This window comes from Apaloderma vittatum, unplaced genomic scaffold, assembly GCF_000703405.1.
Source record: "Apaloderma vittatum isolate BGI_N311 unplaced genomic scaffold, ASM70340v1 scaffold35943, whole genome shotgun sequence".
Lineage (NCBI taxonomy): Eukaryota > Metazoa > Chordata > Aves > Trogoniformes > Trogonidae > Apaloderma > Apaloderma vittatum.
Genome location: NW_009708101.1, coordinates 328 through 24,032, shown reverse-complemented (window position 1 = coordinate 24,032; position 23,705 = coordinate 328). Strand labels below are relative to the sequence as shown.

The 23,705-nt window shown below is 40.1% G+C and overlaps 1 protein-coding gene across 1 annotated transcript in view; it reads left to right on the top strand.

Moving 5' to 3' along the window:
• Positions 1–18,720, top strand: part of PITPNC1 (phosphatidylinositol transfer protein, cytoplasmic 1) — a gene marked incomplete at its 5' end in the record, with an annotated part of 37,396 nt that extends 18,676 nt beyond the window's left edge. The window contains 5 exons of the mRNA XM_009866432.1: positions 2,419–2,514; positions 11,573–11,728; positions 12,214–12,277; positions 15,236–15,354; positions 18,291–18,720. Coding sequence (XP_009864734.1) covers positions 2,419–2,514; positions 11,573–11,728; positions 12,214–12,277; positions 15,236–15,354; positions 18,291–18,296 — 441 coding nt within the window. The remainder of the gene's footprint in view (positions 1–2,418; positions 2,515–11,572; positions 11,729–12,213; positions 12,278–15,235; positions 15,355–18,290) is intronic.
• Between the last annotated feature and the right edge of the window lie 4,985 nt (positions 18,721–23,705).

Genomic DNA, 23,705 nt, shown 5'->3' with positions numbered 1-23,705 from the left:
TTTCAAATTTCTCTAGTCTTTGTGATCACAAACACGATAAACCCACCCTCCCCGCAGATTTTAAGACCATCCCAGATTATGTGGCTAGGAGAGGCAATAAGAGAGTTAGAGCTAAGAAAGAGATCAGTCTTGTTCTCTAATGATTTCTTATTTTCTACTGCTGATAGAATGAGAAGATCAAGTCTCTATCTGCAGATCTTGTGAGGACAATCTAAGGAAGGGGAGAAGCATAAACGATTAGGCAACAACTTCTGCCAGCAAAGGGAAGCGAGAATGTCATTCAGCAAACTTTTGGAATGGAGGAAAAACGGTCAGAGACAGCCTCCGCAGCAAATAAGGGGTAGTTGAAATGGTTGAAAAATTCCTCCTGGTTTTGACAGATTGGCAAAGGCATCTGTTGTCCCCACTTCTGTCAGAGCGTTTGAAAGAGAGAAGAGTTTAAAACTGTCTTATTTAGAGGTGCAATATGTGGGTCAAGCCTGTGACAGAGCAGGGGACGTTGCTTCAGATAAGATACTGGGTAATAGTCCCAAGTTAGGTCCTTGCAAATGTGCAGAGATTGGCATGTTCTTAAATTTATTAGGCTTGTACTTACACCAAATTCTGATTCAGAGCCTCAGCTGACCTGGTAATATGCATTTTAAAAAAATCTCCATTATTTTATTTAAAGCGTAGAGATTATGGTGAAATGCATCTAGTTCCAGAAATAGTTCCAACTGATTTCATCAGGGGACTGCTCTGTGTATCTGAATTTGTTTAGGAAAAAGCAAACGAGGAAGCCTTTAAAAAGTGACTTGTATTATATTCCTAAAACATAGTAGTTATTTCAAAAAATGTACCCCGATTCTAAGAAAGAGCCCTAGAGGGGAAAGACTTGTCAGCTCAAACTTGTCCAAATAATTGACATAATTTTTTGAAAAAAAAAAGGATTGGAGAAGGAAAATAAGTACGCAAATAAAACCAGACTGCAGTTTCCCTTTTTTCTGTTCTTCTGCAGTTTTGGACACGTTAACATTTTATATCCAGTTCAGTTAGTGTTCAGTGTTGCCTATTTTATTCCGGTCCTGTTAACTACCAAGACAAGTTAAAATTGCAAACTTCAGCTTTTGAGTTATTGGAATTACGATTCCTGAGCAATGTTCTTCTTACCCGCTGGTGTGCTTGTTCGTTGTAGTCCTTTGCTCGCGTAGGATGCTTTAAATGGGCAGCCGCATTTCTTTCAGAAATAGTAAAGTAGCCTTCTTGGTACTGAGGACTTGCTGGCATTTTATATTTTTAACTGTTCTTCTAGGATTCAATGAAATTAAATTACCAGAGCGTTCACTGCATTTATTAAAAAAAAAAAAAAAGAAAACAAATATTTATACTTCCTGGAAACGTTAGCTATAGAACATTGTGCCCCAAAGGAAAAAACACATCGTTAGCTTGTTACTGATCTTGACAGCATATGCACAACTTCCCTGAATTTTATGGCACTAATTCGTGGGAGCCTTTTAACTAGTCACTGTTTCCAAGTCCCAGAATCACGAGTAGAAATTCATTGCAGGCATAGCATGCGTCACATGGGTCACTAAGATGCCTAAATAATGAAATTACAGACATGGGCCCAGAAGGACACTGCGCTGCTACACTGCAGGTGCAAAATGCAGATGCATTTTCAAAATACACCCATCGTTTGCCTCGCATAGAAGGAGGGACTTGGTGTTCAAAACCAGGTCCTAAAGGATTAAAATGAAAACAAGCTCTGTGTGTGCACACATGGATAGTGGAAGTTTCCAGCTTCCACTGAGGGTAGGTCAACCAAAATTTTCATTCTTGGTATAACAGCAGCCTAGACTGACTAGTTCACACAAAGCACCTGCGTTTCATTACTGTCCCCAGAGTGAAAAGGTTAGAAATACCTGGGGTCCAGAAGGTCAGGTTTTTTACACAGCGATGGAATCTAGTCCAAAGATTAGAGAACACAGTAAAACCAATCCTAGTTGTTGACTTCACTGTTTGTGACCCAGGTCTCCTTTCCAAAACGTGCGAGGAGGAACGGCAGCGTGAGCGGGAAGTGCTGAGCACGATGTGTTATATCCAACAGTCCGGTGTCTCTTGATCTGACACAGTAGATTGTTCCCAAAAAAATCTGTGGCATAATTCATTCAAGCTTATGTTAATCTTTCGTAGGAACACCTTGTGTTATGCGTGATCTTGAGAACACCCATTTTCTTCCCTTTGATGTCTGCAGCAGGCTACAGAATGTGCCTGTGTCCCTGCAAAAAACTTCAGTATCTTACAGCAGAAGCTGTTCAGGCACAAGCCTAAAATACATGCTGTTGCACAAGTCATTGAAATGGCTTGTAACTATTATTCCAGGTGGATTTTTTAAGGGTGTTGTTCTATTACAGTGTTGATTTTCTTTCACTCTTGCAGATTTTTGACAAAGAAGCTAAAGATCTGGAGCGAGAAGTCTGCTTTATTGATATTGCCAGCGATGAAATTCCTGAGCGCTATTACAAAGAATCAGAGGTAAGAGACAACTTGATTGTGAAACGGTGGAGAAGGGACTGTAAAAGCCTGCAGGAAAGCCTTGATACGAGTCAAAAAGATTCTATTTTTGTATGAAATCTTGCTGGTCAGTAGTATTTAAAAAGCTTTTGCTTAGGGGAGAAGCAGATAGCAACCTCTGTGTCTAGGTTGCCTGACAGTTTCTTTTGCAGATGATTCCTCCTACCTTTTGAAATGCTTTCTTACTCTCCTCAGAACATACCCTGTGCCAGACCTTTGATATTCAGCTGAATTCATTCAAAGCAGAACAGGACTTTTCTTTGAATCATGAAGCTCAGTGAAGTGCTTGCACATCTGAGCAGTTTGAAACGTTGCTGTTGTCCTTATTTGCATCCTGCCCTGGCTAATAAGTCAGGCGAAGTGTGGAAGCCCAGGCAAAGGACAGAAACGCCGCAGCGAGAGCAGGGTTAATGCACAGTTGCTCAGGGGCGACTGTGACACAAGAGCAAGAGGGACTGAAGCGTGCGACATAACTGCAGTCAATCTGCCAGAAAGCATCAATGGCAGCAGGCACACTCGCTCTCTTCAAATTCCCTTGGAGATCGCTCCCATGTATATTTGATAGAGCACGTCTCTGAAGAGCGTGGGGTTTTTAGGTCAATGCAATTCACTGTTTGAAATCAGCAACCACCGTGCAAACAGAGACGAGGTCTCAATGTTTTAACCTTGGATTTGAAAAATGACGCTTCACAAGTAGCTAGAGAGGAATGACCAGATCTATGCTCACTTTTAATTTTGGAGATATGGTTTGCCTCTGGAGCCAAGGATATATTCGGAGCTGGCAAAGAGTATGGCAGCTGTTTGACTATACAAAATGAGACTACATATTTATTTTTAGGATACAAAATGAAGACTTGCCAATGAATATATTTCTATACCATAGGAGACATGATTTTCAGACTAAAAAAGTCAGGTACTTGCTATCTTCCATTTATAGATCCTTTTTCAAATTTTATGTAAGGGTCATAAAACAAAACTGGGTCTACAGTAGAATGAAATGTGATTTTATTAGTTTCCTTCAATAATGAAACCCATCTGTTTAGTACCGAAAATTATATAACACCTCATGAAACAGCTTATTAGTCCCATCATCTTATCTGAACACCACGATCTTCTGGATCCAATTTGGAATGACTGCTGCTATTGAACGGGTCAGCATTTGCCTCTGTTTTAAAGTAATCACGTCAGATTTTTGAACTCGGTGGGTGCACTTCCAGAAATTGCAAACATGAAGGTAACATCCAGCTTTTCAGCTTTCCTTCCCATTTTTAATAGCCGACTATTAAGTGTAATTTCCCTGTGGTTAATCTCATGATAAAGAAAACCAGACTCATGTTAAGTGAGAAGAGAATTTCAGAGACAAATCTAGAGACGTGACTCCAAGCAAAATGTAATTTTATATGGGTTTAAACAACAAATATAGCCCAGCATCTGTTGTTTTTTTCTGTACTGATGGATGATTTTTATGTTGGCTACCAAATTAATGCAAAATAGGAAGAACACCTTAGCATTTAACTGCAAGTGTTACGTACTGTATTTGTACTGTAATTGATGGTGAATTAATAATAGCTGAATTCAGTATCTTCCAAAGTTTACAGGTGTGGGGATTTTATGCTACCATATGATGAACATGAAGCCAAATTCCCATTTCTGATGACGCCTCTTAAATAATTTAGGGGCTATGAAAAGATTTTTAATGTTTATAACTGTAATATCCATCTGTTTTCAGTCAGCACAGCATAAAGAAGTAACTCAATGTAAATAAGAAATGGTCTATGTTTTCCAAACAACAGTTTCAGATATAATTAAAAAATATTTACTGTAAGCCTCTGAAAGGTATTTTAGTTACACTAAATCGACAATTTGGCTGCATTTAGGTCATGTAATCTGCATTGATACTAAGTTTAAAGATTATAAGTGCAATCCTCAGGATTTAAGCATTAGATCCCACAGGATAAGTGTTCTGTCTCCTATCCAGAAAGGCCAATGAGAATGATTTTAACTTCAGGCATCTTAGTAATCTCTTCCTTTCTGTGGATCTTTTCCCTGCTTAAAATTAAGCAAGTTCTGTGTCAGGGTCAGCATACTTAGCAGCTTCTAGAAATGAGCTTTATAGTTCATTTATATCCTGATGAAAGCACATCCCTCTTCAGTTAAAAATACAGTTCAGTGTTTAACAGCAGATTTCAGTATTTAGTTGCGTTACTGTATATTAGAGAGGTAGCTTCAGAAATTTAAACCTTTCACACGCTACCTCAAGTGCTTGGTCTTAGTTAGTGCTGACAAGTCCGCTTGTAGACGGGTGATTTCTGATACGATCAGACAGCACCAATTGCAGAGTTGCTGTTAAGCTAATATTTGTGATTTCTGGTATTTTTAACTTTAAAGCTTTCGGTTATCTCTCGTGAGCTGTTTGGGTCACTAGCGTAAGTTTTTCAGAGCCCTCTGTATCAAAAGCCCCTTTCTGCGATTTGACTGTGACCTTTCCTTAAGTTAGTGCAGCAAATAACTCACCAATTTTAACAGAAAGGACCGCAGCAGCTTTGGTGGTGTTTTTCTCATTTATATAAACAGATGAGCAGTATTACACCGAGATCGTCAACAGCCATAATAATCCTGCAGTTACCACAGGAGGGTTCAGGAGATCCCCAAGCATGAGGCACAGCATGAGCCAAAGAAGCAACTGTTCTCTGCTTCCCAGCACCTACATCTATAAAACTATTTTGCAGTCATCCTCACGTGAATCTCATAAACAGATCTGTATTCCTCCCTCCATTGCCACTTCCATAGTAATGATTCAGGTATAAAAAGACAAAATGTACAAAACATCTTCGTATGTGTAATATTCTATTTGAATTGCACCGCTCATGTTGGCTTGTGCTGATGCTGATGAAGGAGGAAGCGTTCCATGAAAATGTCACGCCAGTTGAAGGGAAAATGATTGAATTCAACTTTGTGCATGTCTGCTTTTTCTTCTAAATATTAACTAAAATTGAGAAGTGAAAAAAAAAAAAAGCAGTTAGCTGGAGGCTACGAGAGAGCCGCTGTTTCATTCAGGAACATTTGATGCTAATAATTCTGAACGATCTCTTGGCCAGAATCATCCAAGCAGTTTGAACTCCCTTAAGGCTGGAGGGCTTATCTGAGAGTATATTTAAATCACCAAGTAAATAGTGAATCAGGAGACAGTTTTGTTAGCTGTTACAGACACATGCACAAGTCCAATTCTGTCTTCTGTGAAGGTATACTGATTTCTGTTGTCAAAAGAGTTGTCCTTGTAGAAGGACAGCGGAATAACTGCAGCAATTCTGGGTATCCTGAAGCAGATGATTTAATTTTAGCTCAGTGTCCATCCACAAACTTCATTGTGAAGTAGCCACCAGAATACTCAGCAGTGCTGCCGCATCTTAAATAAAGCTGGTTTTTTACAAACTTGGACTTGAAAGTCCTTAAACTTTTGAGAAGTTTAAATGTGAGGTTCCAATTTGAGAAAGTTTAAATCTAGATCCAAGCTAACAGATTTGCCTCATTTTCTATAAAGAGTCACAAACGTTCCCAAATCTGAATGCACATATTACATTGAATACAGAATTTTATATTTCTGTATAAGGAATGTACAAGCCTACAGGTACGAGTAGTTTTATGTTTTGTAAAGTCATTTCCTTGTGACTTTACCATCGATGAATATGTATCACCAGCCATCATGTATTCCCCATATAGACGTATATATTTATCTGAATTATAGAAAAGAATAAAACCGAGCTATGCTGAAGACCGAGGGCCTCAAGTGAATCATTCACTGAAATGAAACATTTACTGTACATGCAAGCTACTGAGCAAAATGTTCTTTGTGAACATATTCAGATTCTCAAAATTAACAGTTTCATTTCCTGTTGATGACAAAGCAGTGGAGACTCGGACAAATGGAATAAACTTTTTAAGCTACCTCCAAACAAAGATTTTGTACAGCTGCTGCAGTTTTCTTCTTCAATTGCCGGCTTTTTTTGCTTTTACACAGTTGCACTGTAACAGGTCCAGCTTACTACTGTCCAGGTGCTTTCAGCATAACAAAACTTCTATCACATTACAGAGCCAGAAAATTATAGTTGAAATTATACAGCTGCCGTGCCCCTGCAGTGAGCGTGTGCAACGTCAGCCCAGTAGCTCAGTACCGGGCACAGCAAAAACAGATGAAACTTTCCTTTTCCTGACTGTCTTCACTTGTGAGCTTACATAAAGGCTGGGTGGATTATCATATTTGAACACCTCAGGACTGGCCCAATATTTGCAGTTCTTAAGTATTTAGCTGGCTCTTCCAGAAAATACATTTTAATGGAAATTCAAATAGAGGAGAAAAAAAAAAAAGTCTTAAAAAAATTTCTTCCACATAAATGTCCATAGTAGCATCTTTACATCAACAAATCTTTCCAGAGCCCTAGCTATATAAAATCCAAAACCTAGCAACTACAGCTGATGGTGAAATGCCAGATTACACATATTAAAACTATGAAGGATTGGTTCTGAAATCCAAGATCAAACAAAATGGTCATCAGCTTAAAGGGGGAAAAATTTACTGCCCTTTAAAAGCACGGTGGTGGAATATATTGCAATAGGAGTCTGAAAAAACGAATCCATGCATTAAAAGGAAGGATGGAAGGAAGGAAGAATCTGTTTTGGGGACATCTGAGTACCTTCCAGTAAGAGACTAAGGCTGGACGCCATAAGCATGGTGCATCCTCACCCTGGAGAGCCCATTCAGCTCGAGGGTCTTTTTCCAGCCTAAAATGATGGTACAAGCAGCAAGTAATTTTTGAGCCAGACCGGTGACCAGGCTAACACAATGTTCCATGTTCCCGCTCCCACACAAAGGAGGTGTTGCCAGCTGCAGAGTCGCATGGTATCCTCCAGTCCTGCCTGATACCATGGCAAAGCTAAGGGAAAATAGCCCATTCGGAGCTGGAAGTTTTCTGTAAATAATGGATGTATTCCAGTATTTAAGTAAAAAACGTTTCAGAATTAAATGTGAAAAGGCATTGCAACAAGCCAGGGCTGTATTGCCAACATGTTGCTGTTTGCCTCCTGGAAAGGGGGTTGCAGTTCCACATTTGATGCCCGTGACGTCGGCAGTCCGTGAGGAAGGCTAAGAAATAAATGCTAAATGCTAAATAAGGGATTCTCCAACACGAAGCATGTTGAGCTGGGACATAACTGGGAGAGTGCTATGTTTGAAACCATATCCATCGCATCCATATGGCTCTTATTTTATTGTATTGTAATGTTACATTTTATTCTCGAATACGCCCAGCTCGTGGGTAACGATGTTTCTGCTATATTAGCAGAAGTGCTATTTTTAAATCGCTCTGCACCTGGCAATAATGTATTGCAAATACAGAGTAGGTTTTGCTCCTTTGCAGCAAAAGGATTTGCCAGATGGGCTTTCCTAATAAATTGTGTCTGATAAAAGGACAAGAAGGTTATTTAAACAAAAAGATTTTAGCTATGCCATTACATTTAAAACAGACTGAGGATTTTGCCAGTAGATAAATTAAGGGGAAAATAGTGAACGGACACAGTATTCTTTGGAGAATGGCTTCTCTAGGAAGGAAGGCATGAGTGGCTAAAAGCAAAAACAAGGCACACAAGAATTAATGATCTAAACAATAACGTAAGAATGGAGTCAGCCCGAAGATCAGCCGGCCCTTTCTCGTGACTGCCAGAAGTGTTTCAAACACACACACCACGATTCCTGCCTTGGGCATCTGCTGCTTCTCTCCAGCTTGGTGCCCCGGGTACATGGTTTGCAAATCGCCAAACCTTTCGCAGGAGGAGACGGAACGGCCGTGACCCGGCACAGGCAGACGCTCAGCGCTTCCTCCTGCAACCTGGGGAGATGTGAGCATGGCACAGGAGTCTAATTTGTTCTGTCTGACTAACCTAATCAGTGAGCTGCAGCATGAGAGTCAGGAGGAGAAGCAGTGCTGTGTACTAATAGTAGTTCTACTTGCATTTAATAGGAAATTATGATCCCTGCTTCATTTTTGTGCCTAATTGCAGAAAGGATTCGAGGCTGTGAATCTTTATCTGGCAATTTGAAGCCATGAGTTAGGCACATAAAATCTTTCTGGATTGTGGCTTTCACATCAAAGTTCTCATTAATTTCCATGGGCTTTGGATCAGACACTGAAGAGCAAAAAATGAGCAGCCCTGGTCAGGCCCAAGGTCCTCCTGGCGTGGTGTGCTGTGCTCCCAGTGGCACAGGCCAATAGCAGAGCCCAAGGAAAGGTGTAAATACATGCAAAATATAGAGATAAATACAGAGATTCTTCCACTACATACTTTCTCATATGAACCACAGCACAAGTAACTGCTACGACAGAATTGGTTTCTCCCTAAAATAGTCCAAGACTTTTTTTAACACCTAATTTTTTAGCATCTGGGTAAAAAGCCCAGTGATGTTAATTTTACTTAGAACAGTGTCTCACTTCTGTGAAGCGCTCACGCCCTTTGAATTGGTGGCCCAGAGGTTAAACTCTCAAGTTCAGTTTGCTTAATATTGCTGTCCATCGTACATCCCACTGCTCGGCTTATGCACAGTCTTGGAGTTTTTGCTCGCTTGATCAAGCACTCAGTAAAATCTTTAACATCCTGATCTTTCATACAGCGCTCTTCTTTCTTTCTGTTTCCTGGCCTCCATTCACCACTCTACAGTTTTATAGTATCAATATGTTAATGGCTTCAGAAAGGCAGGAATCTCTGTAAAAGCTATTAGATATAAGTTGCCAATACTGTCGGTCATTGCCTGGCTCTCTGCTTGAAACTGTCCAGCCAATTTCTGACTAAACATCACGTCCTTCAGGAAAAACGGGCGTGACCAACGGAAGCGAAGGTGCCATCTCTGGGCGCTGTTAATGGAGTTTGCAACTGGGAGTGGTGCCGTGGATGAACTGCCATCCAGTAGGTGGATTGTTTGGGGGCCACCAGTTTAAGAGCAGTTTCTACTACGAATTCCCTTGTCTGTTGGAATAACTTCAAAACAAACAAAAAAAGCAAAACACCGCTTTCACAGCAGGCAGAGGGTTCTTGGGTTTGGAACGAGACACAGGTTTTATGCGTGGCTGAGCAGTCATGCAGGGTAGCTGTTCATTACTTAATTTTTATTTATAAATTCTGTATGCTTGATACTGGCTCAAATTCATTCCATTAGCTCCCTTAGGACTGCATTGAAGTTTTTCCATTAGAGATCAGGTTATTGCTGAAGCGCTATAAAGTGTGACACTCAGGATGATTAAAGTAGGTATCTGAAATGCTTACTCAAGACACTGGCTCCATCACCCAGTACCGTATGTGTATGTAAAAACCAGCAGATGCTTCCTTACGTGAAACCGTTTTCCTTTGATTTTCCTCTTTAGGAATTTCATGTCTTTCTGAATATTACGTCTCAGTTCTTCCCTTTTGACTTTTTATTAATATTATTATTATATTCATTGCTTCAGGCAATGATAAGTTTTAAAATAACTCTTTCAACCAGAAAATGTCTAGATCAATCTGAGGTCAAGCTTTACTGAGTGAGAAAATTGGCAAGAGCATGTGACTCTGAGCTGTGATACACGGTGGTGTGTTGCTCTGATAAATGATGATGCTGAGTAGTTTTTTATGGTGATTTAACATTGAAACCTTATTATGCTGCGAGCTTAAAGTTTCTATTTAGAAAATAATATGTCAGCAATAAAAGCAATGACTTTCACAGAGAGGGAAGGCTATCACCTCATTAGAGCTAAAGTAAAGAAGCTTTAACGACAGAGCTTCAGATTTTGGATGAAATCAGAAGCCAAGTGCGGAGATAACTAAACACTAGGTAAAAGGAATGCTGAGTGACACATAATCTCACACTGAATGAAAGAAAATTAACATCAGAGGAGTCTTACCAATTCATTTTTTTCATTGTTTTCTCCTGATTGTCTTCCATTTAGCGCATAATTTAAGCACATACTTAAATACAAGTTTATCTGCTTTTATAATAAAGGATGTATTTAAAAGATCTTCCCAGATCTCAGCTTTGGGGAAGGTAACACAGAGGAGCACTTGTTGTTATTCTTGAGGACTGATTTTGGAAGCTCCACTATGAATTTACTGAAACTACATTAATTTTCAAGTTTTGAAAATCAGTGCTTAACTGTAAATTATTTCTATTTGCAAGGTGTAATTAGCAGCACTGGACATAAGGTGAAATGGAATTATACCAATATGGAAAATAACACTCGGACAGATAAAACTGTATCTCGTACAGATAAAAGTAAACTTTAAAGATAAACTAATGCCCTCACTGGTTTTTTGGTCTTGCTCTTGTAATTTCAACACCAATTTGTTTGATTTTCCAGTTTCTAAAAGAGAGAGAGAGTTGAATTTAGTCAGCATTTGTTTGATTTTCCAGTTTCTAAAAGAGAGATGATAGAGTTGAATTTAGTCAGCGTTTTGCCCAGAACTCAGTTGTAACCAGAGGTGGCTGACTTGGAGGAGTTTCCTACTTATCTCCAGGGCCACTTGAAATGTAAAAGAGCATTCTCAGGGTCACATCAGTGTTGATGGCTCAGAGCTCCAACTGGACGCGATTTCAGGAAGACAGGCACGGGTAGAAAGCACCAGTAAGTCACACCAAGGGGTGATGGAAAAGCAAGTTCTGAAGAAGCAACTTTCTTTTTTTCCTAATGCCATACATCACACTTAGAGTGCGGTGTATTGGAATGACTTGCAGTAACGTATTTTCCTGTAGCAGACAGTGCCCTAGAAGACACGATGGTCAAGGCATCTCCACGGATATGCTGCCGTCAATTCACTGGCTCCTGCATGAAAGACAGGGTTGCATTTTAGTACATCCTATTGCTTGTTTAAGTCAATTTTGTATTACTTTTTCATAATGTTTATTGGCATTTTCTGTGTCTTACCAAAACATCTACTTTATCAAACTGACAAACGGGATTTCCTCTCCTGCATTTCCTAGTACGTTTTCTTTGTTTTGCAGGATCCTAAATACTTCAAGTCACTGAAGACCGGGAGAGGCCAATTAAAAGAAGGCTGGAGAGACACCCATCAGCCAATTATGTGTTCCTACAAACTTGTGACTGTGAAATTTGAAGTCTGGGGACTTCAAACCAGAGTAGAGCAATTTGTGCACAAGGTGAGTGCAACGGGAGCTGTTTCTTATCCTTCGCATAAACAGAACTTGGGTACTGCCCTGCACAGGGACGTAACTGTGTTGTGTGGCAGCTGTGGAGCTCAGCCGAATCTGCTTTCAGACCTGTCTTAAGGTCCAAAAGATCTGGAGCAGAGCCATAGAGTTCACCCCTCTGAATATAAAAGCCTGGAGCTGCTCAGGTGTCTTGTTTGCGAAAATCTATCAATAATATTTGCAATATTATGGCAAATGTATGAACTTCCCATGCTGGTCGAAACCACAGTAACATGATCCGGTGCTGGCAACAGACCTGCTTCAAGTGGGCAGTTGGACTACGAGCCAGTAGTCTTGACTCTCTAGGGCCTGTCTTTTTAGACACAAAACTGTCAGAATATTTTCCACTTTAAATCATGTTGAAAGCCAGTGGCTTTACTTTTGTAAACTGATTTGTCGTTGCAGGGGTATTTAACCTTTTCCTTGTCTTGCAGGTGGTCAGAGATATACTACTGATCGGTCACCGGCAGGCTTTTGCCTGGGTTGATGAGTGGTACGGTAAGTGTTCTCCAAATTTAGCCCATTTAAAGGGGCCGATGCAAAGCTTCTGAGAATTAATGACAGATTTCCACTCACTTTCACGGATCATCAGGTCCTAGCATAAGTTGCTCATGAAAGAGAGGGAACTATGTTGAGTTTCTCTGGAACATACGGAGCTCGTTTGCAGCCGGCTCTGTGTAACGCGAGTGGGCTGTGTTTCAGGCAGGCGGTGGCGGCACACAGGAACGCCTCTGCGGCCCCTACGTCTCGGTGTGTGGGCGTCAGGCCCGTCACCCTGCACTGGGGGCAGATAGAAGCTGCCCCTGCCAAGCGTCATCAGTATGGAGAACCACCTGTGGGTTCCAATTAAAGCTAATTCTTCAGACTGCAGTAACACGCAGTCATTGCCATCCTGCAGGCTCCTAAGGCCTCTCTGAGCCAACACAACTTCAGCTTTTTAGGAAGGTTTTAAACCGTTCGTATGGATTACAGTGAAGAAAAGATGGACTTTAATGTCCTTTCTAAAAAAAATGGATATGAATGTAAAGCCTACGGGTTCTGATTCAGCAGCAGCTGCATGCAGAAACTGTTCCGAATCCAGGAGGCAGCTGTAGGACTGGGAACTTTCACTAGGACAGAGTAATCTGAATAGCAAACCAGACAATTATGTTTTACAAAATAAGCTCACAGAGTTTGTGCTTTTTACACGTATTTTCAGTAACATGGATCTGTAATCATGATACTTGCAGAACAGTTTCTAAGACATTCCTGTACCATATAATAGTAATATATTTAGAATCTTTATTAAGATCCTCATTAAGCTTCAGGAAACACCATTTGGGGCATTTCATGGACAAGAATGACACCTGCCTTGCATCCAAACTTGGAAACATTCTGTATTACTCAGAAATAGCCAATTAGCCCAGCTGGTGCAAACACACACGTCTCCAGTGACTTCTGAAAGCTGCGTAATTTTACACTAGAATCTAACAACAAACTCATTGTGCTGATTTTTTGTAAAATACCAATGTTCTTAGAAATGTAATACTGCCTGAAAATCTTGTGCTGTAATGATCATAAAAATACTCAAACCTCCTAAATGTATCTTCTATTTAAAATGGATACAAATAAGGCTAGTATAGAGCAAGATTTATAAAAAATGAAGGTGCAGAAATTTAATTTCAGTAACTCTGCGCTGTCTGCGTTCCTTATGCCACTGCGTTGTTCTGAAGTGCAGCGGTTGGTAAGACTTGCTGAACAGAAACCGAGTATTGCATTGCACAAAATGAGCGAGATCCGGTTTGGATACATCCAGGTCAATTTAACACATATGATGTGTAAAACTCTCGTGGTACTGCTCTGGCATGCTTACGTGTGCAGGGAGAGTTTTCCAAAAATAGAATTTTTAAAGATCTGTGTGCCTTCAATGTGTCTATTACCGTCTTTTAAAATAAAAGTTTGAGAAAGACTTGGTAAGGATGTTAGTCAGCTAAACTGAATCAAATAATCGGTGTAATAGAATCAATTATTAAACAACATGTTATGTTACGGATATTACTGACAGATTACTGATACTGATACTGTAAGTATGAATTGTCTTGTCATTAAATTTACTAAACTGTGTTTAGCTTTTTTCTTAAGAAAATCTATTTTCACAGTGTCATTTACTAATAAAGAGCATGTCCTCTGCTTGGCAAAATGCAGCCTTAGCATGTTATTGCCATGGCTTATGAGCTTGTTTTTCATTCCAGATAACAGTAAAAGACTAAAAGAGTATCAGCGATATTCCACGTTTCATTTTGATGAGAATTTTAGACCACATTTCATTTTCACTCATGATTGTGCTACTAATATAACACCTGAAGTTTTATCTTTCCTTAAAAGCTGTCTCGTAAAATGCAAGAGCCTCATATCAAGAATTCGCAAGTCCAAGTGGCACATGATAAACTTGAGCAAAATGATAGCCTCAGGAACAAACCCCCAGTGTACGTTATCCAAAGGGGTACGCATTTGTGATGATTTGTAAATGCTATTTAAGCTTTATGAGTCAAAAGTTGACGGCTATTTTCATGAAGCTGTGAAGTTCTCAAACCATTGTAAAGGACAAAGTGCAATTCTGACAGCCTTCATGTTCACTCACACCTTACTCTCAAGTAGATTTATGGAAAGCTTGGCAGCACTCAGGAGAGTAAGGTCACAGGCCAATGAATTGGATTCTTTATGGCTTTACTGGAAGTGTGGTTTATGACAAATCTTTTTCAAATCTGCAATAATGGCTTGGAGTTACATCCCAAGTACCTAACAGATGACGCATCTGACACCACCAGGCATGCCTAGACAGTGATAAACGATCCTGCTGGTAGAATCAGCCCGATTGGTAGAATATTTCTAATTCTTGTAATTCATTAAATTGCTTGAGGCTACAAAACTGTTAACATATTCACTATTAATTCACTTACCAGTATAATTGTTCGTTTCTGGAATCTAAGCTGATGTGTATTCTAACAGTAAAAATGTTTGCTGGTTATGACATGTACTATGCAAAGATAACATAAAATCTTTTTTTAAGTGCCGGGAAAGGTAAGTTAATATTTATAATTTTTCTGTACCTATCCTTTACTCCAAGGGATCTTCTAAAATCTTTTTAGAAGATCTTGGCCTTTGCAAAGGCCTGCACTTCAATACTTTTTGCCTACCTTGTGTTACACGGATACTCCTAAACAATTTCCACTCCTTCCTGTTCTCTGACTCCCTTTGACTTAACCTTCACATCTTCCTTGGCTGATATAACTACCTTTATGAGTCAATTTTCATAAAGCTAGTTGCTCCATGCTTTTTTTAAAAATCCTTTTTTTGGCTTCTGCTGAAAGACTATGTGTTCCTAGAACCTTCTCCTTAAAAAAAAAGAAAAAGAAAAGAAAAAAAAAGTTTGCACTAATTCAATGGAAAATACCAACAATTTTGAACTTTTTACAGATATGACTATGGATGATGTTCGAGAATACGAGAAAAATATGCATGAAAAAACCAACATTAAAGTTTGCAACCAACATTCATCTACTGTGGATGAAATAGAGAGCCATGCCAAAGCAAGAGTATGTCAATTTTTAAAACATATTGCCCACCCTCAGCTAATAAACCTGCACAGATTAGAGAAGAGCAACCAGCTGATCTTGCTGACCAGTCAGTGGAATTTTGGGGAGGTTTTGCTTCAGTAGGAACAGATGTTTCTCCATGAAGTGCAATCCTGCCTTTCATTTGCACTGTAAACAGGCACCGATGTAAGAAAGGGTGGGCTTGGGCTCATATGTAACTCCCTGTCTTCCAGGAAGACACATCTCTCAAATTTCAGTTGGATCTATAAAGAGGAAGTTAAATAGGAGTTTCACTTACTATTTGAACAGTTAAAACATGCAGGTGGTCAGAGTGCTTCAGTCAAAAAGCCAGGAACATGGGGAGTGGAAAATTTCTATGGAACTGATAAAATTGTTTGTTTCACCAGGAAAAAAAAAAAAAAGCAGCTAATGAATTATTCACTCTTTTCAAACGAATTTTAATGTTGTCATTGATTAGCTACCAACAAGGTGAGAAGTATTTTCAGAAGTATGTAACAGCAGTTTGTGGAGAAGGGCAGGTTTCTGTGTAGGTTCTTTGATTCAGATTCTGGAAATTTCTTAAAGTATTTTAAGTTCCTAATCTGGGCACCTCAAGTAGGGGCCTAAAATTAGAAATTATTGCTCTCTGCAAATAGAAAAAATGCAGTGATACTTGATTTTGAAATGCCATTATTTCATTATTTCTGCTAATGGCGCTGTAGACTTTGGCGATGGTTTTACTCATGTAATGAGTGTGGGGCAAGGCCTGAAGGGCTTGAACTCTTCCCTTTGGTCTCGCTCTGTAAAAATGGTCACCAGCCTGAGATGCTGTTGTCTCAGTAAAAACCAAGAAAGTAATTCTTGTGTTTCTAAGGCTGCAGCTTCATTGGCATCAAGGTTACTCCTTAGCTGAGCAGTAAATTAAGAATCAGTTCCAACTGGCTCTACACATCAGGATTCAGCTTTGAGTGAAGTCTCCCATCCTCAGTTCCCATGTGGAAAAATTGCCATGGAGGTCAGAACAGAATTTGTCATTAATGAAGAAATGAAAAGAGACGGTGTCTTCTTAGCTCAGGGTAGGGGTTTGTTTTACTTGAGTGTGTATCAGGACAGAAGGGAATTTAAAGTAAGTATTTTAAGCTAAGAAGTGAAAGTCAACTGAAGGGACAGTAAGTATTTCACATCTGAATTTAAAATGAGCACTCTTGGAGGTGACCACTTAGCACGACTTTAATCAGTCGTCACTTAAACAGCCAGGGAACTGAGAAATCTTCCAGTCCTCTTTCACGTATTTATCCGAGACAGCTTTTGTTTCATGTTGCACAGAAGTCCTCAGTCGAAAATAGCTGGAACGAATGCCTTTGATGTCAGGGTGCTTTTAAACCCTGCGAGTTCAGAAGCACAACGTGCACACACACACACACACACACACACACTCGCAGGGTGTGAAACAGAATGTAAATTAGCAAACCAGGTTCAAATCTATCTCCAGCACAAGCAGGTACAGTTCCTCTGAGACCATCTGTTTATTTCCACCACTTATCTCAGATTTGAAAACAGCTTGGTCCTCACTCCTAATAACTGGCAATGGAGGCTGAGAAGGTCCCTGGAATGTCGTCTGCGGGGAAGAGAGAAGGCAGTTGGCAACGGGCACACTTCTGTTTATTTAAGATGATGGTGTAATACAACATAAAGCTGCTTCTACAGAACATTTGCAGCCATGGCTACAGATGCATGCAGCTGGGTAATATTAAAAAGTATCGACGTACTGGAAGTGTGGAATTTTGTCCCAGATACGATCAGCACTGTTGCCTGTCCTGTGTCTCAGCCACACAAATGTGCAAGAATTTTAAATTGATTAAAATGCTGATGGTCTTATTTTTGCTGGTTTGAGCTTTCAGAGCTCAAAGTATCTACAAAAAGGCTTAATGAAATACTTCAAGTTTACACATTTCCCGTGATGTTCAGTGAAAACCATTACAATGCATTTGGCTTAGCTCAGTGGCCATCCTGCAGGCAACGCAGACGTGAAGCACTAGGCTTCCGAAGGATCTTGCTCGTTTTTTGCCTAGCTGACCGTTTCTTAGCAAATGTCATGCTGGGGATTTTACCAAAGAAGTTTTGCCCTACTCAGCTGAGAGTACATCTATGGTGGGATCGCTCTGCCCTCTTGTGGGTTTCTCCAGCACTGTGACACGTTTGTCACCTGCAGAGAAGACTTCGACTGCTTTCTGTGGACCTGATCTTCCACTGCAAAATGGCTTTAACCTCGTTTTGCCTCTGTTGTGCAGGCAATTAAGCAGTGGATTTGTTAGTTGTCCATAGATGTGTAAAGTACAGATTGCAAGTGGAAAAGTTGGAAAGCATGTTGTGGCTTGATCTTTAGGCTGTATTAGCAGAAGAGCAAAACGGCCGTAGTTATGTGCGTGCAGCTGCAACTGAAAGTCAGTGGAATCTATGCATGGGGGCACAAGTTGTCATCCCTTGATAATTACAATAGATGAGCAAACCGATGAGAACTCTTCACCCATTCATGCTCATGCTCTAAATGAAAAATAGAGAACACCCTGTCAGTTTTGTCTTGAAGTTCTGAAAAATTGTACTTGCTGTGTATCTAAATGTATTCTTTAATTGCCTGTGCAATAGCTTGATTTTTCCAGCAATTACAGAGGTAGCAATCGATATAAAGTTCAGACCCAGGTAGAAGAACCATTGGTATGTGATTAATGTACTTAACTTCGTTTCCTTTATATTGGCTGCTTATTGTACTCCAGGCAATGAATTACAATAGGATGGCATTCATGTGGAGAGTCACTTAATGATATGCATGATAAGGAAGCATTCCCTGATTTAGAATTTGGATGGAACTGAGTTAATGAAATGATGATCTGAAATTATTCTTACATGCCTTTGTTTTTCTTTCCGGCTTGTTGAAGACATGACAATGGATGAAGTCCGAGAGTTCGAACGAGCCACTCAGGAAGCCACCAACAAGAAGATTGGGATTTTCCCACCTGCAATATCTATCTCTAACATTTCCATGCCTTCTTCAACCCGCAGTGCTCCATCTAGTGCTCCATCAACTCCCCTCTCCACAGATGCTCCTGAATTCCTAACAGTTCCCAAAGACCGGCCTCGGAAAAAGTCTGCTCCAGAAACTCTCACTCTTCCAGATCTAGCGAAAAAAACCCTTTAAATTAACCCAGCATGTTCCTCCCGATAAGCCATGTCTACCACAGCAAGAGTGACGTAACTCTGTTTCTACAAAGCTCATGGTGGTTTGTTGGTGGTTGTTTTTTTGCTTAAAATAATCTTAATGGTGTGGAAAGATTACTTCTTTCCTCAGACTTGATCCTTAAAACCTTCAGAGAAGTGCATGCAAAAGAACATAGTTTATATATTCCTGAAGTAGTGTTTCAAGCCATACCGTGCATCATACTGACCTACAATGAAATAGTCTGAGAGGAACCCTAGAAAAGAAAATAAATCTTTCTGTAGCAGTGTTCTACCTACAAATCCTTATCTAGGTTATAGCATTTATAATTAGGAGTAGTTATTTAGTAAAGCTACCAAGGACTTCTGAGGCAAATTAATGCCAGCAGAATGCAGGGTTAACAGGAAAAAAACCAACAACTCCCTGTTTCTTCTTTTGTAGCCAATTTGAAAATCCTTCCTACTCTCAGGCTTCTCCTGTGTATTCATAAACCCTTGACCTGTAACTCATTGTACTTGAACACCAACAGCAATCACTCAGATTCACATTTTGCTTAATATGACTCAGGATATGGGGCCTAGCTAACAAACACAAAAGTTTTCAAACTTAAAATATCACTGTATTGAAGCCCCAGCTGTAATTAATTATACTGACTTTGAGGCCATTGAACTATTTCTATCTTGCACAGAATTTGTAAAAGAAACCACCTATTTCTTGTAGATAATGTATTTTAATAGCTCTCCCCTGTCCTTTTGTGATCTCTTAAGTCTGTATTGGTGTTCATCAATGGTGTTCCATGTGTAAGATTGAAAAAAAAGCAGCTAAATGGAGCCAGTTGAGAAGCAAAACCAATGAATTCTGCCTTTTCCTCACCAGAAGAAGAGTGGTAGTTTACGCTGCAAGACCTTGAATGTAAAGGAAAGAAAATATTAGACTCCTTTTTCTTTCCTGCCTCACATCTTTCCTAAACAGCACAATCTCTGCTAACAAAAGCTGCTTCCAGGCCTTACCATCGTCTAGGGAAGGGGTGAACCAAATCTGTCACTTGAAAAAGCAAATCAATCCTGGGGCTGCTCAGTCCCATGCAGGGTGACGTTAAGGAAACAGAAGCGCTCTTCCTGGTCTGCGTGTGAAATCACTCTTCAATCTCAGGAATTAAAATGTGGAAAAGGGTGTTTCCCAGGAGGGAAGTGCAGATTGTGGAAGGAGGAGAAAAATAAATAGTAGAAGTGGTCTCTTCCTTTTCCAAATGTAAGCTCAGTGAGAAACTTTCCCCACTGACCCCCATCTGGGGTACGTTGTTCTCTTCCATACAAACTGCTGTTTAATGAACGCTCTCGGTATCTGTCTCTATTGGTAGCTGTAGTGGATGTTAAATTAGCCGCTGTTAAACTCCCAGAGAGTGATAGCTGTTACCTGAATTACATGATCAAAGTGGGTGATGCTTTGTACCACCAGTGACACGGTACACGGATTAAAAAAAGAAAAAAAAGAAAAAAATGAGAGTCCTCTAGAGCTGAACTATCACTGGATGTTGAACAGTCAGTTTGGCAATGGCCTTTTACGGGAACAGGTTTGTGGCACCTGCTCAGCGCAGCGCTGTGATCTGACTGCCTGAAGTGCACTGAACTCAACGGCTGCAGATCCAGTAGACATTACGCTGAATGTGTGATATTTATAGGGTAGTTTTAGTAGCAGGAGAAGGAATTCCACTGCCAACCTGCACTGAAAACAAGTGTATATTTGCTTGACAGTTAAAATCCTGTAGCTAGCAAAACCCGGGAGCTCTCTGTAGGTTAGGTGTGGCCTGACTTCATGCGTTCTCCCACTTACTGTCCGTGTTTTGCTTTGCTTTAGTTCTTGGAGCTAGTAATTCTGTGTGATTAGTAAACTAATGGGTGATGACCTTTTTGTTTAAAAAGAAGCTGCTGTAATGATGCAAACAAAACTTTCCTACATTAGTTGATGATTTCAGCTTTAAAAGTGTGCCAATTATATATTCATGAGTATAACTGGTCCAATCTTTTGACTATTATTATTTATTTAGGAGCAAGATTGGAATATCAGGAAAGAAGGGAAACCTTTGAAAACATAAAGCCTTGTTTGGTTGTTTCTTCATTTCCTGAAGTTTATCTATATAGAAATAGTTTACATCTGCTCCACCTCAAAGTCATTTTTCAGTGATTTTTGTTCTTTGTCAAATAAGAGCTCAGCTGTAGTCATAATGTCCTTGTGCTTTCCTATTACTGGTTCTCTATACCTTTCGCCATCTGGCTTTGACACAGATTATGAGACCAAAGCAGTCATACCTTTACTTATATTTAACTGATTGATTTCCAATCCCATGTGGGTACATTGGTTATCGTATTAAGTAGGTTTGGAGACAAGGCATGTAGGAAAATCATTAACATCCCTGAATAGGACACATCCTAGTGACTGCATGACAGAGATGTAGGAGAAAGACACTGATGATGTCCTGGAAAAAATGACAAGACAGCTTAACGCTCTGTCTCCATCTTTGTGTGCCACTGCCGTAGCCCTTCCAGCGAGCAGTGCTGCTCCCAAGGAGCGTCGCATTTACTGACCCAGCAGCCTGAGTTCACCCTTGGCCACAGCAAGGATCGCGATCAGCCACATTGGTCAGCCCCATCGTCTCCGCGCTGCTTCCTAATGAGGGCAAATCAAAAGATCTGTAACGTTTCATTGCTTTGCATGAGCAGTACCGCAGGCTTTTTGTTGCCTGTGCAGTACCTTGCGCTGTGTTCTGCTTTGCTTTCCCCACCAGTGGTTACCATCTGGTCAATAGGATCTTTAAATACCTTTTCCTGTTTGGTTGGGGTTTGTTCATTTGTTTGCTTTTGAAGGCAGGGTAACTTTTACTAGAATATTCCCAGCAAATACTCAAACCCCCACAAAGTTGTATTTTCAAACATTCCTTAGGAGAAAAACACAGAGCATTTTGCAGGAGTTCGCCGCTTCTTTTGTAAAAATAAACGCTGTGATTATTGAGCGAGTACATCTTTAGAGGATGGTGCCACACAGCAAAGCTGAATAGGCACAACGCCCGTGTTCCTGTTCTCTGCCAGTGACGAAGAATTACGTGATACAGCTCTGCTAGGACTTGACAAGGAATTTTTTAATCGAGGAGAATACAGTTCAGAGCAAGTAACACGATTAGTTAGATTGGGTTTCTATTAAAACCTCCGGCTCTGCTTGTACTTTTATGTATTTCCTATAGAACAATCATTACAAAATAACTGGCAATTCACTGCAGTCTTTAGAAGGGTAGATCTCATAATAAGTTAAAAAAGGGAGATACCTATAAAGACTATGAGGAGCAGCACATTCCTGAAACACATACTGAACAGGATTTCTTATGAATGTAGTGGTTAATTTTGTAAATGACTGGATAAATCCTATGGAAAGAAGCTATTTCACCTTATTCTTTGGCTTTTTTGACTATTCTGGAAGGTGATTTTGTGACATCTAGTAGCCAATTTGCATTAATTGCTGCTGTAGAGATTTTGAAATGGAAGTATTTGTTCCTTGAATTTTAGTTCATAAGGAGACCGCTATATTTTGTTAAAACTGCTTTGAAGCTTGCTGCACTATAACTTCAAAACAATGTGCTATCATTTGAAATAAGCCAAATGTATATGCTTTTTATGAATATGCTAATTATGAGTGCAGTGAGAGAGATTCATGATCTTGTCAATAGGAGCTTTTCTGTTTCCATTGTTTGGACTTGGGTTTATATGTGTAAGTTAAAATTGCTAAATAAGTCTAACAATGTTTTTTTGCTTTAAGTGAACAGCATGGTCATTGAATTACAATCTCCTGTAGTTTTGTGGTGTCACTAAAACAGGGTTCATTGTTTTATTTCATTTCTGTGATAATTCCACGTGACTCTGAATGTCCAGTAATTAACTTCTTTTATTCAGAGCAGTGATGGCTACATTAGGCAATACATCACTACCATCAAAGAAAGGACCAAGTTTGGAAATGCTTTGCATGTTAAATAGCGCAAGACTCATCAGGAGGATTGGATTGTCATATTTCTCATTCATATTGCTTAGTTTCTGATTTTTCCGAGTTATTTATTATTTTTAATATTGTATTTTTCCTTGCATTTGGTTGTAAATAAACTACCAACAATTATTCTTTACAGTTGTGGCTGTTTTCTTTTACTGCAGGGAACATCTCCATCAACATTTCTACCCCCAGCTGTGCAAGTCACTTCCTCAAAATTAAGTAACACAAACAATCGCCTTTTTAAGGCAAACTTAAACCCCTTACAACATCTGCTAGGTTTTGTTATGCCCCAGCTTTTTAAAGATTTTATCAGGGCAGGTGCCTTGTCGGCCTGGTGTCAGCCCATTCATTTGTAAATGCCTATTTTGTTGACAAGGAATTTTTTCAGTAGGGAATCTTAATTCTCTATATGGGTTTGGCAGCCCAGTGTTGTAATCCTGGCAAATACAGGAAAATGAACCACTCAAAACCTCTCAGACTTGTCTACAAGTTATTACAATTTAGTCAACAGAAATTTCACAGGTACAAGGACTTTTTAAGCTTTTAGGTAGTGGCTTACTCTGTAGAAATAAAGCTTTCTCTGCACCAGATGGTGTTTGCTTATTCCTGATAGAAGTCTTTCCCAACAGCATTTCTAGGACAGTAGCAAACAAGTAGCAAAAATAGGTAAAGTAGAAATCACGCTGTACAAAAGAGAGAGAGACCTATGTGGCCTCGGCTCTGCTGCAGTGACACCTCGGTGGCTTCAGTGCACGCGGCCTCTGTTGGGATGAGTGTGCTCGGGCCATGGCCATGCCTGCAGAGCCCTGGGGCTTGGGACGAGTCTTGGCCACCTCAGTGAGGTTGTCACTGTACCCAGGAGGCAAAATTACAGCTGGATTCTCCAGCAAGCAGACACGCCAGTGGCGAGACCTTGAACTCAGAGCGCTGGTTCCCCAGCAGCGGCCAGCAGGAGCACAGTCGCACATCGAGCGACGGGGCCGTTTTTCGCAGTTTGGACTCGCATTGCCAGGGCTTCTTTAAAGTTCGCTCACAGACAAAACCCTAATGCGTGAAAATACTTTGAAAGTTGGTTAAAAGCCTGAACCCGATCCTACAGCTATTA